The sequence below is a fragment of the Prosopis cineraria genome, unplaced genomic scaffold (genome assembly GCF_029017545.1).
Source record: "Prosopis cineraria cultivar Desert tree isolate PC_DT_omini unplaced genomic scaffold, ASM2901754v1 PC83, whole genome shotgun sequence".
NCBI classification, from domain to species: Eukaryota; Viridiplantae; Streptophyta; class Magnoliopsida; order Fabales; family Fabaceae; genus Prosopis; species Prosopis cineraria.
Window position 1 is genome coordinate 38,344 of NW_026555410.1, and position 17,679 is coordinate 56,022.

Sequence of the window (17,679 nt, forward strand, 5' to 3'; positions counted from 1 at the left end):
AATTTTCCCACCATACATCTTGCTAGAACAAGTGAAAAGAAAAATGCAAAAAGATCTATTTTAAAGAAGATATTCTTAATAGAGCTAACGTCTTCTCATGCACTCGAAATATTATTAATGATCTCAATCTTCAATCAACATTTAATTATCTCTCTATAATGTGTAAGATTAAGAGTCAGATGGTAGCCCCAAAGTAAGGTAATATGATTAAATTCGATATTAACGGGTCAATCAGCAATAATAGTGATGTTGATTGTGGTGGATTCATTAGAAACAATTGAGAAAATTGGATGAAAGAATTCACGAAATACCTTTGTTATCACCTCAGCACTGTTGCTAAACTTATGAGTATTCTTGAAGACCTAAACATCTGTTGTGATAGAAAATTTACTAATATCAATTTTTATTCTGACTCTTCGAAAGCTCTCATCATGCTCATTCAACGCGAGTTTTTTTAGAATTATTCTTTTGTTAAAACTATCAAAGGAATAAAAAAAAACTCACTATGACGAACTGAAGGACCATTTTGATCATGTGCCAAGAAAAGCTTATAAATGTGCTAACTGGTTGTGTATTAAGTTTCTAATGATAATTTAAATGCTAACATTTTTTATATCCCACCTATAAAGTGCAGAAATCTTTTGTACTTTGATATGACATGACTCATTTTTCCCTTGCATGATTTTTTTGTGACCTTATCCAATTATTCTCTCTTTGAAACCATCAAAAGAATCAAGGAACTTGTTATGAGGAACTGAATGATCACCTTTAATCATGTGATGAGAGAAGCTAATTACTATGCTAAATGGTTGGCATGTTAAGCTTTTAATTATAATTTAAATGTTAAAATTTTTTATATCCTACCCTTAGAGTGCAAAAATCTTTTATACTCTGACATGAGATGATTCATTTTTTACCTTACATGATTTTTCCATGAACTTATACTAAAAAAAAGATATGAGTGGTTTAGAAAAGTTTATTATTTTCTAAACCGGTCATCCAACTAGTTTAAAAATCCACTTTTTAGATCAATTGTAATTAAACCGGTTATAAAATTGGTTTAAAGATGCCATAATAGTCTCTGTGTGTTTACTTGTCCTAAAAAGCATGAGTGTGTATATAAGCCTTTAGTAGTGGCTAATGTCTTGAAACAGATCTCCTATATGGTGGCGACGAGTGCCAGCTCATGTCTGGTAAGAAATCACTCACAGTGGAAGAGTCATTACCAAGCTAATTTAACTTACAAATAAATAATTTTTTAAAAAATAATAATTATACTAGAATTAAAATTATAACAATATAAGTAGGTTAATCATATTTTTTAAAAAAAATTATAGTAAATATATTAATATAGTTTTTTATGTAAATAAACTCTTTATATCTTATTTCAATTATTAAAATCTTACATATCTAATAAGATTTTAAGTTAAAATATTTTTTCTTTAGTTTAAAGGTGCAAAACATAAAAAATAGGAGATGCAAAGTTACAAATTTACACTTCCTACTTACAATTTTTTTTTTTAAAAAAAATGAGAAGTGCATTTGCCCACGTTTAGAATAATGTGGCTCAGCCACTCATGGCATTGGAGCCCCTCCCTCTCATCAACGAGAATCGTGTCTTCCCTAAAATCACTATTCTTTGACAAAAAATTTAAAAAGTTCATACATTCCTTATTATAATATGCTTTATTTAAATATATTATTCACTGAAATGCTATCATAAATATGCATTATAATAATATTTTTAAAAGTATTTAAGTGATAATAATGAATGCATCACCATTGAATCAAGTGAATAATCAAATCAATAAATATGATTATGTATGACAACATGTACTGAAAATATGAAAATGATCTAGTTAAATCCGTCCAAAGGCTTTTTCTTTTTATGGATACAAGTAGAGGTGTTTATAGTTGTATCTATCTCAATTGGCTCATATCTATCTTGATCATGTTGGGATGAGTTTGTCTCAGCCCAAAAAAAATTGAGATAGAACAGAAAAGGGATCAGGATGGGGCAAAACTCCAGATGCACCCATCCTGATATTATATATTATTCTTTTTTAATAAACAAAGGAGCAGCTCAAATGCTGCTAGAGCAAATACAATCTTGTTCCATGAGATGAGATATCTCCTGCATCTCATCAAATTGATAGAAACCAGGCTATTTTTGTGTGGCATGTCAACCTAAGAAATTAGCCACTCTATTTGCTTATCTATATATGAAAATGACATATGCACTCCATTCTTGTTGCAAAAGCGATTAGATCTCCTTAATAAGATCTCCTGATGAGCACTAATATCTCCGCCATTAATGAGTTCCACTGCTTCTTGAGCATACGAAGCAATCATAATCCAATGTGTGCCACAGTCCTAAGCAAGTTTAATTCCTGTGAGGATAGCCCAAATCTCAACGTTGAGGCTATCAATGAAAGTATGATTGAATGTGAAACCTTGTATAAGCTTGCCACGGTGGTCGCGAATAACACCACCACATCCTCCTTTCAAAGACCATGAGAAAAATGCTCCATCTACATTAATCATGCACCATTCCTCAGGTGGAGCTTCCATTTGCTCACAGTGCTCATCGATTTTCGTCCAAACCAGTTCAACTTCTTACACATTTAGATCACCCAGGCTCTTCATTATCGCCATAGCTTCAACTTGGATACCTTTTTTAAAAGTATTTTTATCTTCAAAGATGCGATTATTCCTCTGCTTCCACAAAAGCCAGCTTGTGATAGTGAAGATTGCACTCCAATCATCATAATTCTCATTCCCTAAATAGCGTAAATTCCACTTAACCTAGTCTTTCAAGCCTAATGAGAAGAAAATAGGGCGTTTTGATGGATTCACCAAAGAGAGCTAGAGGTCATGGGTTGAGGAGCAATCACAAACCACATGAAGTAAGTTTTCACTCTGTACTGAACACCATGAGCAAGTATTATTAGCAGTCATTTTCCTCTTTTGTCTCTCCTCATTAGTCAAAAGTCTGTTGTGAACTATCAACCAGGGGAACGTTTCACATCTTTAAGGGACCTTTAATTTTCAACATTTCTCCTAGGAGATGCTGGTGTCCTTCTTTGTGGGGCACACAATGTCTTATGCATATTTCACAGAGAAGTTACCATTCTTCTCCCATTTCCATTCATTAATGTCCCTGTCTTTTCCAAACCTTCTTCTACCTTATGCTAGACGCCTTTTATCCTAGACCGCACATTCAACCCTGGTCAGTTGTATCGATAGAAGGTATTTTATCATATCCACACATATATTTAGCGTGAATAACATGAACCCACTAGTCATTAGGCCATTTAACTAGATTCCAGCCAAGTTTCATCATGAAAACTTGATTTTGACCTCTCGCTTGCCGGATCCCCAAACCTCCCTATTTCTTTGGCTCACAAACCTGGCCCTAAGAAAGCAGGTGGCTCTTCTTAACATCATCTGTATTATCCCACATGAAATCCCTATTACATCAATTTAAAGTATTGTACGTACTAATCGGCAGGAGGGATGTTTACATAGGATATGCTGGAATAGCAGACGTGATTGAGGAAGTGAGAGTTACCCTTCTAGCCATAGACAAAGCCGTAACCTTCCAGCTAGAAAATCTTTTCTTCACCTTATTTATTACCGCCCCAGAAGTTCCTCTGTTCACACGCTTGCAATGCAGAGCCACACCTAGGACTGTTCTTGTAAAGGCAAGAAGTGCGCTAATCTACTCTTGTCTACCATTATGAACATTATTACTGAAATAAATTCTGGTCTTGCTCACATTCACCTTCATTCTGGAGCTTTCACAAAAAGCATGCAAACATTCTTTAATAGCCAGAGCCTGAGGCATTCAGGCCTCCGCAAACAATAAAATGTCATCGGCAAAAAATAAAGGGAATATGGGTGGTCTAGTCTTGCCTAACTTGATAGGCTGCCATTCCTGCTTCACTATACTCTGTTGAATAATGTGGGCAAGACGTTCGATGCAAATCACAAAGAGATAAGGGGAAATAGGATCTCCCTCATAATTAGCTCCAAGATATGTTTGGGAACGTAAACTCATCTAAGCAAGACCGGAGAAACTGCCAATTCACACGATCATATGCTTTCTCAAGGTTGATTTGATGGCCATGAATCCTCCCCCCCCCCCCCCCCCCAATAATCCATAGAATGAATCACCTCCTGGGCAACGATAATATTTTCAGAGCTATGGCGGCCCGGGACGAAGCTGCATTGATTTGGTGAGATAATGCTCGGTTCTAGAGGATTTTCTTCGAAATTAACACAAGTAATGTCTTATTGATCTCTGCAATAATCAACGGGTTAGAAAAATACATATTTTATAGTCTTACAAACGAAGGGTCCTACCACACTCCATTGATTTTGATACAATAAAGCTCCAAACTCATTTGGTCATGGAGCTTTCATAGCACCCATCTCCTTAATTGCCTCCTATATCTCAGAATCCGCAATGTCTCCACCGAGGGAGATCAACTTTGATTCACTTATAGGGGAAAAGAGACTGAACATTTAAGTGGGTAATAGGCCCTGCTATCATCAATGAATAAATTGGAGAAATAATCAATAGCCATACATTTAAGGATTTGCTCATCATAACTCCACAACCCCTCAAAATCAGATAAAGCTCCAAACTTATTAGCACGCTGTCTACTATTTGCCAAGCAATGAAAGTAATGTGAGTTTTCATCCCCTAGCAATGCCCAATTACTTCTAGCCTTCTTTGCCCATAAGATGCTATCTTGAATAATGACTTTCTCCAGTTCTAACCAGAGTTGCTCTTGAAGTTTCACAAGATGATCTTTATTTCCACCCCAAGTTGGTGCGCGGGTGATACCACCCAGTAGACAGATAAGCTTCCTTTTCCTTCGACCTGTGTGCCCAAAAACCTCACTATCCCACCGTTGATATTCCTTAGTAAATGAATCTAACTGCTCTGACCACTGGTCTTCCTCTTTCCACACACTCTTTGCAAAATCGTCAAACTGTTCATGAAGCACTCGGGATGCTAAAATTGAAATGGTCTTTTCGACGTACCTGGTTATATTATTCTTTTATTATATATGTTAATTATTATGTTATTTGTATCGTTTATTTGTTTATATTATTTCTTTATTTTTACTTTATTTAATTTTGCATTATTTTGTGACACTTGGTTTAACCAAGCAAATTACGGAGTATTTTCTCATAATTATTGATATTGAATTAAAAATGCAAATCTAGATTGTTCCCATTCAAGTGATCTACTGAGTTTATTTTTTGAATTTACACTTAGGCCCATTTGTTGTTTATTATAATATGAATTTAATAGGCTCTAATCAAATAGCTTACGCATGCAGTTGAGTTTTTATATTAGGATGTCTCATGTCTTTATATTTATTTATTTATGTGTTAAAGTTCAATTGATTAATCATATATATATAAGTATGATTTATTGTACATATTAGTTAAGTATTATTAGTTATTTGAAGATACAAAGGTGATTAAAACAATTAAGAGTGATCGTTAGGATATTCCAACTCCTATTGGAACGAAACAACTTCTAACATGAGACATGAAATAAAATTTAACTCTAAATTATTTTTTGAGATGAAACACGAGATGAGAGTGTCCTAATCCCATCTAATCTCTTAAACCCTCTAAATTAGCAGTAAGGTTAATTTCAATACGTGGAAAGGTTAGTTTTGGAATTTTGTACCTTGTCTTTGTGAGGACGTGGATGAGATATTTTCACCGAAAACACCACGTGCTCCAATCAATAATGATGTGTCCCCTTCGCTGAAAGTCTGGAAAGTGTCACTCAATAATACTGAAATTTCCCTCCAACCATTCGTTGTGTGGATACCATTTCTCCTTCTTTAGCTTCTTGTTTTTAGTTTACATCTCATGGTCTTCCCATTATTGATTTATGCCACAGTACATTATATGAAATTCAAAGTAATGTTAATAACTCATAAATGAACCAAATCTACTTATTCAATAATTACTTTAATTATAATGATAGAATTTTATCAATGTTTAAAAATTATTAAAATATAATTCTTTTCAAAAATTTGGAACAACTTTCATGATTAGAACACCTTCCATGTACGTTGTTCCCTCCAAAAATTTAAGATACTTAAAATTTGATGAGAGATGAGATTTAATATTTTTTAAATATTATATTATGAAATCCCTAACAACCATTTGATTAAATTAATAATTGTTATTATATCACGCGAAACACTTATTAAGTAAATAGGTTGTACCAATCACCAAATTCAGGTTCGTAATATTCAATCTATTTTAAAAAAAAATCAATTTCTTTTACATATATGCATGCGTGTGTGTGCGCACCGTTGGCATTTAAAAATGGAAAAATTACATTTAAGAATTTGTCAAAAAATTTGTTTGCAAACGAGAGATAATGACAAATTTCATTCAAAAAAAAAAAAAAGTTTATTTTTCATTTAATAACAATTCATTTAATATTAGTCTTTATATTAATAAATTTTTTATCAAGTTCTTAATTGTAATTCTCCTTTTAAAACTTATCTTGACAGTTCAACTTCATAAGAATTATTTAGCATGTAAAATGAAATGAAATTCAAAAATTAGATAAGAGATTTTTTTTTTTGTATGACAATTATATCCTTGAACTATACAATGTCACTGGCCAAAGAAAAAAAAAAACTATGCAATGTCAATGCCTATAATAACTTTTCTGGGTTCATGAAGTCTCAAAATTAAAAAAGAGTACCTAATAAAATTTAATTACAATGCTTTAAAATATGAAACTTGAAGTTGATAAAAAAAATATTAAAAAATTCATAAATTTATAATTATCATTTTTTTTGTCGATAAGTAGAATTATAACCAACGCAGTCATAATTTAACCAATATCAATTAATCTCTTCCAGTTGTGTATCCGTTGGCTTCTACGGAATCTAACCGATATAATTCCCCCTTATAAGCCGACTTTGGTGCGCGTCTTTCTCAGCCTTGGTGGTCTACAACAATGGCGTCTGAACCTCCTCGGAAAACTTTGCCTTCTGTCGACAAGGTTTTACTCCACTTTCCTGCTCTGTATGTAACGACTCTTTTGTCGGATATTTCACGTTCAATATGTCCTTCGTCAATTGGTTTGGTTTCTGAACATATGAATTGTAGGATTAAGTGCTTGAAATTTGAACTGCTGTGAATTTTGGTTTCTAACTATCTTTATGATTTGTCTTGAATCATACTCAGAGAGAGAGAGAGAGAGTTAGTTCTATTTTTCTTGTCATTGAGCTCGATAGCTTCTGTTTGTTTTTCTTCGTTTTAAGCATGTCATTCGGCAATTTTGTGCTCTTTCTGGAGTAATATAGAGATTAATTATATTAATTGCATTTGAACTTTTTGGTTTTCCATCATTAAGGAGCTAAGAACTTAAAATACACAAGTATTAGTTATAAAATACAGACAACTAGCCTATTTAGAGACCATAGAGACCATCTCATGCTCGAAATTTTAAGCAGAAAACTGAACACAAATAACCAAAGGCACCTAAAGGCACGTGCTGTTTTACTAGCAATCAAAATCACTGTTGCTTTTAGGTGGCTTTTCTTCTTCATATTTTGTTAGACACGTTTCTTTTTTCATCAGGAAATAACATCATCTCATGATAATGGCGGCGCTCAGGAGCCTCTTCTTCACGGGATTCATGGACCTGAAAACTATTCTGCCTATGCAGCAATCCTTCCGTATGTTTTATCATGCGTTGCTAGTATCTTTCTGTGCATCTGATAATTATTTAAATGAATAATAGTGGCCGCATTTAAACTCTGCAGTTAATTTTCTAACTCATGGTGGAAATATTTTCATATGACGAGAAGGCTTGAAGATACAACGAGCTATTTGTTATCATTTACATCCCTTCATTTAGTGATATCTTTGTGGTTTCATGTTCAGCTGAGCTATTTCATTTTATATGCTTGGTTATGGTTCATGTGTCTTAGCATCCTATTTATGGAAATAATTTTACTGTTAAGTCTTACTAAACAGCGAGTTTCAAACTGGATTTCTATTGGCCAAGAAAGAAGCAAAATAACTATATTTTATGAATTACAATATGGTTTTTCTTTTTCTTTTTCATTTTCTAATGCTTGTATTTATTATTTACTTATCATCAGGACAAGGGGAAGGTACAGATACTGAAAGAATATAAAAGGAAGCAAACTATAACAAAAGAAGAAAGTCCACATTGATATGATTAAGTTTTCCAGCCTTTCGACATATTAAAGAATGGTGTGCCCTGAGTATAACCATTGGCCAAACATCATAAAAAGGCCTAGAAAACCATCTATGCATAGAAGATGCAAGGGAAAGAATAGTGTGCCCTGAGCATAACCATAGTGATTCTTTGGTCCTCTCAAGTGCATTAAATATATGAAAGCAAATGAAATCCATAAAGTTTTTTCCAGCTTTCGTAATTGTTTTATTTAAAATCTCAGATTTCTTTTCGCTGCATTTGGAGGGCTACTTTATGGCTATGATATTGGTGCCACATCGTGTGCGACGATTTCTATCCAGGTAGATGATTTTTGATGTTTCTGTAAATTTTTATTTGGTAAAATATCATCTGTAGTTCTCTGTGCTTTTTATTGATATAGGAGGATTGTTTGTCCTCCATAGCTGTACTGCTCTTGAAAGGAAAAAAAGACAAACAAAAAGAAAAGCCAAAGGAAAGAAAGATATAAGTCAGGGTCGGAGATTTTTATTTTCATACAGAGTCAACACCAAATGGTGGCAGGAAGCATGCTGATTTAGCATATTTTTGCTGTTACCTATAAAGGCAAAAGTAATCAGTTTGTTGTATGCTAAATCAAGTGGGAAATCGACAAGTAAATTAAAGTTGGGTGTTTACTTTTTCCTTCCCCAAGAAAGTTAATGGATCCTATGCCAACTCTAATTTTGGGTGATAAACTGATAATTAGAAAATTCACTTTTCATATATAGGCCAATAGGTGTAGGAAAATCGTCAGAAACATTCTTGTAATACTGAATGAGTTAGAATGGTATTTCCTCTTCATTCATATTAATTTAGCTTAATTTTTTAGGTAGAAGTTTCTTGGTAATCATGCTACTTTATGTTGTCGATTATTTGTTTACTAATCTTTAAGAATAATATGCTATAGAGATTATGAAAACTCACATGAATTTATATTTTTTTTTCCTCTCCATTCCCTTATTGTGAATTGAAGGTGAATCTTTTTCATTTTTCACTTGACTATTATCTCTGTTTTTTGCAGTCACCAACTTTAAGTGGGACATCATGGTATAACTTGAGTTTTGTTGAATAGGTCTCATTGTAAGTTACAAGTTGGCTCCAAGCTTTTTTTTTTTTTTCAATAGATGTGGCTAGATTCTTCCTTTACTCTTTTTCTGATTCAATATATTTATTATTTTGTTCTACACAACTGAGAATAAGACCCTGTCACTCATGTTTTGTTTTCAAACTGATGATAACTTTTGCAGACTAGTGGATCATTATATGGGGCTTTGGCCGGCTCTGTGCTGGCCTTCAATGTTGCTGACTTCTTAGGTGATGTGACCATTCTAATAATAACAATTCTATATACATTTTCCATATTTTTCTTTCCCAGTAATTTTTAAGTGACGAATTGGATGTGAAGGTAGAAAGAGGGAATTAATTGTGGCTGCATCTCTCTATCTTGCTGGAGCACTTATAACAGCACTAGCTATTGGTTTTCCTATTGTGGTGATCGGTCGCTTTGTGTATGGTATGGGAATAGGACTGGTACGCCTTTCTTAAATCAAATGATCCTTTTAAGCTCAAAGATGCTTTGTTACTCGATAGAATAGAAATACAAATAATATGGTTGTACATGTGATCATACTCCCCATACCAGTTGCAGGCTAAGCATGTGATACACACAGAATAAATATAGAATCTTGCTATTGGGATGATCTAAGTATTACTTTTTAAACTGGGACAGAATACCCTGACTACCCCTATATATATATATATTTATTCTGCTAAGAGCAATTGGGGCTATACACTTAGTTATCAGGCGCTAATTCTCATGTAGCTAATATCCCTTTGCTAACTGCTAATGACAATTAACAATTATTCCCTCATAAAGCAATCTTTGTCCACAAGGTCAGATGAAACTGAAAAGTCTAAGCAATGAGAAAATAAGGGAACTGCTCCCAGATGGAAGAAGGGGGTCCTCATGTAGCATCTTCAGGGTTAGAATACTTCCAATGAATTAAAACTTGGGTCGATTGTAGGTTTGCCTCATATCTCAAGAGGACCCGTCATATCTTTTATGGACCCCATTGGTCCTTAGCATCTAACAACCATCTGCCATTAGCAAACTAACTAATTAACAGCCATAACCATTATAACTACCTTGACTACCATTTCTTATTCATTTTACTATTATCATATTGAAGCAACAGAATTTGGAAGTTTGTTTTTGATGACTTGCATCCTTAATAGCTTGTAAATAAATGATGACAAGATATGTGCTATAAGCGAATTGAATAGAATTGGGTTTTCCATTTTCTCTATACCAGGTGTAATACTTACATTAAGCATATAAATATGGGATCCTTTGCATAATTATCACAGTTTCTATTCTACACTCGCATATAAATATACAGCAACAAGAGGTCTTATTCCACCATGTGGGGTTGGCATATAAATATATAACTTGGACAAAAATTCTTGAAGAATTTTTTAAATGTCAATACATCTCTAATATTATGTTCATTCCAAAATATAAGTTACACTTTAACTGTTCTACACATTTAAGTAATCGTATTGGTATCATCATTTTTTAAGCATACAAATATGGGATTTGAGTATTTGACTATTCAGAAAAGTTATACAGAGAATTGGCTTGTGCCAGAAAGATAACAGTAGAGAACAGATTATCTTTACTTGTTATGAGACTTCTTTTTCTAAAATACAATTTTGTATAGAAAAAGATTAAAAGATATGTATTCATATATTTCAATGCTGTCTATGCAATTCTAAGCTGGATATGAAACTTTTCATCTCTTTTAGGCCATGCATGCTGCTCCAATATATATTTCTGAGACAGCTCCAACTCAGATACGAGGTCTATTAGTTTCTCTCAAAGAGTTCTTTATAGTTCTTGGAATGATAGTAAGCTCTTTATCTCTTCCCTGATCTAAATGTGCAATGAAGTTTGCCCATGGCATTACCTTTAATGATGCTTTGCATCATCCCTTCTCTTGTTCTAGAGCATTATAATTTGTCATATAGACTTTCCACCCTAAATGTCTGCCTGCATTGCAAGTGGTAAATGTCCAGAATCTTGTGCAGGTAGGCTTTGGGTTTGGTAGTATTCTTGTTGACATGGTTTCTGGCTGGCGCTATATGTATGGTGCTAGTACTCCAATTGCTGTCATAATGGGAATTGGGATGTGTTGGCTTCCACATTCTCCTAGGTGGTTACTTTTACGTGCTATACAAAGAAAGGGATATGACCAACATTTAAAGGAGGCTGCAATTCTTTCTTTGAACCGCCTTAGGGGTCCAGCTATTGGTGACTCTGCTCCTCAACTAGTAGAGGAGATTATGGCTGAGCTTTATTATGTAGGTGAAGAGAAAGAAGTCACAATTGGGGAGATTTTCCGAGGAAAATGCTTCAAAGCTGTTGTGATTGGTGCAGGACTCCTTTTGTTTCAGCAGGTAATTATATTCCTTAAGAAACAGAATACAAATGATTGAAGATGCCTAGAGTTGGTGTGCTTATAAAGTGGAATTGATGACAGATCACTGGACAACCAAGTGTCCTCTATTACGCTGCATCAATCCTTCAGGTATTAAGACAATCTAGTTGGAGGGAGGGAACTCGGTGACAATTAACAAAGAGCCTATCTTTTAACAATACATCATAGTAGTTTTCCTGCGTTGTACTTTAATTAAACCTGCTACTGGTAGAGTGCAGGAATCTCTGCAGCCCATGATGCTACTCGAGTCTCTATTCTGCTTGCCTTACTGAAGGTAGACACATCGTTTTTCTTATCATGTTAATTCAAATTGTATTTTATATTTTATGCTTTTGCTGACAGTCTCATGTAGTGTGTGTAAGTGAAGTTTCTATTAGCATGCTAAACTATTAAGCTGTATATGAAATGTCAGCCTAAACTGTAAATTCCATGCGTGTGACTTGTCATTGAGTACTTTCAAGGTGTTATAAAGACTTTAGACTTGGTCTTTTTTTGTTCTTGATTTTTTTGTGGATGGGAGCAGGGGGATGCATATGCAAAATTCATGTTCAGAACTAGAAAAGAATGCTGAAACAAAAATTTCATATTTTCGTAACTAAAAAAAAAAATTCAATATTTTCTTTCTTTTATTCTCTCTCACTCTCTCTCATGTTCTATTCATTTTTCAACTTTTCCTTTCTCTCAGCTATAAATTTCCTTTTGGTTTTCGAAAAATAATAATAAAGCTGTGTTGGCAATTAAGATTTTTTTATGCTTCAAATGTATCTGAAATATAAAACAAAGTCTTTCTAGTTAACTTGTTTTTTAACTGTCTGTAGTCAGCTACAAAAACGGACAAAGGATGATTTTTCTCCCTTCCACCCCTCTAGAAGACACTTAGCTCTGTTGTTTCCATATTTGTTTGTGTAGTTAATTATGACTGCTGCTGCTGTTGTCGTTGTTGATAGTCTCGGAAGGAGACCTTTACTGCTTGGAGGGGTTTCAGGGATGGTAAGTCCTTTGGTATTGACAGTTTCCTGAGATTGGAAAGTTTTCTCATTTCTATTTCCTATCTGTGGATTACTGGATTTAATCCCTCATGCTTAGCGGCAATTACTGTCTCTAAATAAAGAAAATGGAATCAGCAAGGGGCAAGATTTCAAACGCTAGAAATCTTCCATATTTTTTTTTTTAAACTCATAAATGGTGTTTTCTGATTGACAGGTTATAGCCTTGTTCCTTCTGGGTTCATATTACTTGTTCCTGAATGATGCATTGACTGTTGCCATAGTTGGTCTTCTGCTGTACGTGGGGTGTTATCAGGTATGTAAAATTTATAAATATTTTTTTGTGTTGTTTTACGTTTTAATTCCTGTTACAATTTTTTCATTCTTTAACTGCTCCTGTATTATTGTTATGATGATGATGATGACTGATCAAATTAGGACTTTAGGAAGGTAAGTTGGTTTGTCAAATTGAAAAGGAGTGAAAGGGGCGAAACTGGAACTGGAGAGATATTCAATTATTCAGACATATGCCCCATCCCCCCCCCCCCCGCGCAAACGGGGAAAAAAAAAACCCACGAGAAAACAGGAAAAAGGAAAACAATCAATTCTGAACATTGAAGAACCCTTCTTTTACCAAAATCAGAATTATGAATTAATTGTCATCAATGATGAAGAATGGAACCTATTGTAAAAAGATCAGCGATAACAGATTAAGATATTAGATGGAATGGGTGTGATAAAGATCTCTGTTATATTTAGTGATAAATACTTGATGACAGTTTGCAGCAGGCTTTAGACACTGGGCTTACTGCACAGTAAGACTGGATTACGTGGATGGAGTTGGGTCTAATTTCCACAGCAGAGCCACCTGAGGGGAAAAGTGGAGAAGAGAGAAAGAGGGCAGAGCAAAGAAATTTTTCAGTGTCTTCTCTAACTCACAAAAGCCCTTTTATTAAAGTGGGTCTAAACATGTCTTAACGTTTATGGAGACTGATTTTCTATACCTTCCACTACCTACAATATCTTGATTATTTTAATTAAATAATCAAGATTGACTTAAATTAATTTGAATTTGAGTCAAAACAAATTCTGACTATGTTAATTAAACGAAATTAATATTAACAACTAATGTTAATTAATTTAATATGACTGATCAATCGACCTTTCACTTGGCCTTTGTAAATTATTGTCAACATCAAGGGAGGACTTTAATTAAGCCCAACAATCTCATATAAAGCATTGATACAATAGAAACATGATTGTGATTTTTTTTTTTTTTTTGGGTTATGCTGCGATCTTGTTCTTTAGTTATTAAGCTTGTGGACTTCAAATATTGAGCAAGTAGCAGAAGAGCAAAAGCATGGCAGTGAATCTAGTGAGGGACTAGTGGTATTCCTGTTGCGATAAGTATCCTAGTTTTGTCAGTTGCTTATGTCTCATATGAGTGGGCTTTAATTCATTTTGTAAACAAAGATGCATCTAAATCTTCTCTTTTAAGCGTGAATCCCAGCATAACGAACTGTTGATTGACTATGGCAGTCACAAACAGTATACCCAGCATCACCCGCAAACACTTGCGAAATGGGATTCCTCTATGTCATCGTTCTATCATAAGGGTTGCTTGAACTGTATTGGAACCCTCATTTGAACTTAGCCGTCTGGGTTTCATATGTTATACATCCTTTACTTCAAATCTGTGTATCATATAACTTCATAGTTCATTGTGTTCTTGCAGATATCGTTTGGTCCAATTGGGTGGCTTATGATATCGGAGGTTTTCCCATTGCGCCTAAGAGGGAGAGGACTCAGTATAGCAATACTTGTCAATTTTGGAGCCAATGCTCTCGTCACCTTTGCCTTTTCTCCATTAAAGGTGATGAGATCTTCAACCTTCGAATTTTACTGCTGGTTCTGAAGTTGCTTTGTCATCATTGAGATGTCTCACTTTTAAGGCAATTACAATGCAAAATCTTTCAGGAAGAACTAATTTTATGATTTTTCTTGAACAATTCTAACTCTTATTTAGATTCAACGAAAGGTGATCTCTAACTATAGTGTGATGATCAATGGAAAGTGTGAGGACCAAATTTGAAAGGAAAGACATTAAAGCCATCATTCTACAGTTTAGGGACATAATTTGTATTTTAACCTATGAAACTTCGACTAGTTGCTGCCAGATGAGTTCTGTTGAATTAGGATAATGTATGTCTGGTTAAGCATCGTGGCCTTTAAGTGATCTCATTGAAACTTATTTGTCTCAAACTCTGATGCCACAAGAGCAATTTAAAGACCACTATTTGTGTTAAGTGGAACTATTAGACTTGTAAAACATGCTGCATGTAATGGCCGAATCATTTTAAATTAGGTCAATCATACAACAAAACTGAACACGCCACTTCACCGAGTCTTCATACTCTGACATTTGGTAGATCTATGGAGAGCAAGGCAGATCGAGAGGTCGAGTATTTTGACCTTTAGATATCTTTTGAGTTTTGACATACTCAGAAGCTTTTCATCTGATTTTTATTTTCAAAACATTCATGCAATGTCTGATAGGTAGAAGAAAACACTTTTCCATATATCAAACAGGGAATAACCTCGAAGCTTTCCATATAATTGTATTGTACCTGACATTCATTTTTTTTTTTTTTTGAATATGAAAAGGAATCTCATTCAACAGAAAGTAATAACACTATCCACAGAAAACCTAACAAAAAAAAAAAAAAACCAACGCCTGACATTCATGTATAAGCATTGCTCTAATGTTGTGAGTTTCATGACAGGCATTGCTGGGAGCTGGAATGTTGTTCTACATATTTTGTGTGATAGGCCTGTGCTCTCTTGTCTTTATATACTTTGTTGTACCAGAAACCAAGGGCCTTACGCTTGAAGAGATCGAGGCCAAATGCCTGTAGCATCCGTGTCCTCGGAGTTGGAAGAGCTACGTTTCTGTGCTTGTTATTGTGAGAGTTAAACAGCAAAATTGATCTTCATCAATTTGTTGTGTGCATTTGGGACAGTCAAATTATTAATTTAAATCTTTTACATTCACAAAGGTATTTAATGGGAAACGTAAAAAATGTTTTGTATTGAGGTTTTTTTTCGGGTTTTGTATTAAGTTAGGATATGTGTTTCACCCACAATTATATTCTTTTTGTATCATATACTTTGTCTCTTTGAATTAATGATATAGAAGAATTAATTTAGTCAGATCATAAATAGTATTGTAAAATTTCCAATTCCTCTGTAAAACTTATAATGCATTTTACCGAGTCATGTAATAATTACATGTTGATCAGGTGGATTTTTTGAATTGCATGGAACTCGGTGAATGAGTTGTACTATTTATGATTTGTGAATAAATATAATTTATTGTAAATTTTATATTGATAGTACTGCAATTTCTCTAAAATTTCCAACTTTTCCTAAATCATATGATGCATTTTATTGAATGGTGAAAACAAGTGAATAATGATTATATAAAATATTTTAGGTGAATATTTATAGACCATATGAAACTTGAGAAATGAGTTCTACTAGTTATAAATAGAATGATCTATTATACTCCTCTCATCTCAAATTATAAAATATTTTTAGGTGAAATTTGTCATTTCAAAATATAAGATATTTTAAAAAGATTAAGGTTTTATTAAATAGGTTTATTTCAATATTACCCTTTCTTTCTCTCTATTTAATACTAATTAAGTGTATTTAAGGTTATTAAATGAAGGGTGTTTTTTGAAAGTTTATATTTTTATTTTGAAAAAATAAGTTTGTTAAGTGTATTTAATAAGACTTATTAGCATGTAAAATTTTTTCTAAAAGTGTCTTATAATATGAGTGAAAAGAGTAATTTTTTTGGCCAATGTGTATTATATTTATATTGATATTAATAATAATTATCATTAGTTCAATTCATCAAACCCAACAGGGCAATAATTCAATGGTTTACAGTTAAAATCGTGATCAAATTATTCATAAACAAATTATCTCCCCTCTATTATATTTACTGTCAGATGGTTATTGACCTATTTTTTTTTATATTTTTCAAAGTAATTTTCTTAACTATTATATATTAAATAAAAATAAAAGATTGTAAAAGCTTTATAATAAGGTGGATATGGGACCTATAGTGAAAAATGAATAGTGAATATGGAACCAATATTAAAAATAATTTTTCTGAATCACAATATAGAATATCCTTTAAAACTTTACTTAATTTAAAATGTAGATATTGAATAATCATTATATATGTGAAAGTGGGGTTAAAGACTAGAAGAAATATCATGTGTTTATTTTTAAATTTACTATAATTTTATGTTTCAGGATGCCTTTTCTATGATTCTATCATTCGGAATTAGATTTGAAGTTAGGTTCAGGATGGTTTATTATTTTGTAATATATATATATATATATTAATATATATATATATATATAATATTATTCAGATTTGGAGTTAGAAGCGGGATGAATATTAAATTTTGGATGTATATAAAAATTATTTTTTACATATTTAAAATTCAAATCTGATCATATTTAAATTTAAATTCATATCTATCTATTTAAAGTTTTCATCCATCCTAAACATATGCCAAAAATCTAGTGTCATATAATCAATTATATATATATATATATATATATGGTAGAATTTAAATTTAAATTAATATATATATTTGTGTGTGTGTGTGTAAATATTTTAAAAAAAGAAATTTGTGTTTGAGTATTTAGATATATCCTCGTAATTTTGGAGAATATTAATATATTGAAAAGACTCTAGTGAAGTTTGTTAAAATTCGAATACCTTAAATATCTATACTCACAAAAATAAATATTTAATATCTATTATCTTGATTTTAAATAAAAATCTTAATTTTCTCTCCCAATTTAGCTTTATTTAATTATAAATTAATAGGTTAAACTAATAGCACATTGC

At 32.9% G+C, this 17,679-nt stretch overlaps 1 protein-coding gene and 1 long non-coding RNA gene across 2 annotated transcripts; both read left to right on the forward strand.

Moving 5' to 3' along the window:
- Window positions 1-6,913: 6,913 nt before the first annotated feature.
- LOC129295277 (uncharacterized) lies at window positions 6,914-9,332 on the forward strand. Its single transcript, XR_008589552.1, has 4 exons — window positions 6,914-7,057; window positions 7,639-7,736; window positions 7,824-8,565; window positions 9,285-9,332. It is a non-coding gene; the product is annotated as an uncharacterized LOC129295277 (long non-coding RNA).
- Window positions 9,333-9,334: 2 nt separating this feature from the next.
- Window positions 9,335-16,125, forward strand: LOC129295276 (D-xylose-proton symporter-like 2; the record flags this gene model as incomplete). Its single annotated transcript, XM_054933775.1, has 11 exons — window positions 9,335-9,343; window positions 9,511-9,577; window positions 9,669-9,793; window positions 11,069-11,170; window positions 11,351-11,719; window positions 11,803-11,850; window positions 11,972-12,034; window positions 12,670-12,750; window positions 12,964-13,062; window positions 14,482-14,619; window positions 15,530-16,125. Coding segments are annotated over 11 exons (1,233 nt in total), but the record flags the coding sequence as incomplete, so codon positions are not given.
- Window positions 16,126-17,679: the final 1,554 nt, after the last annotated feature.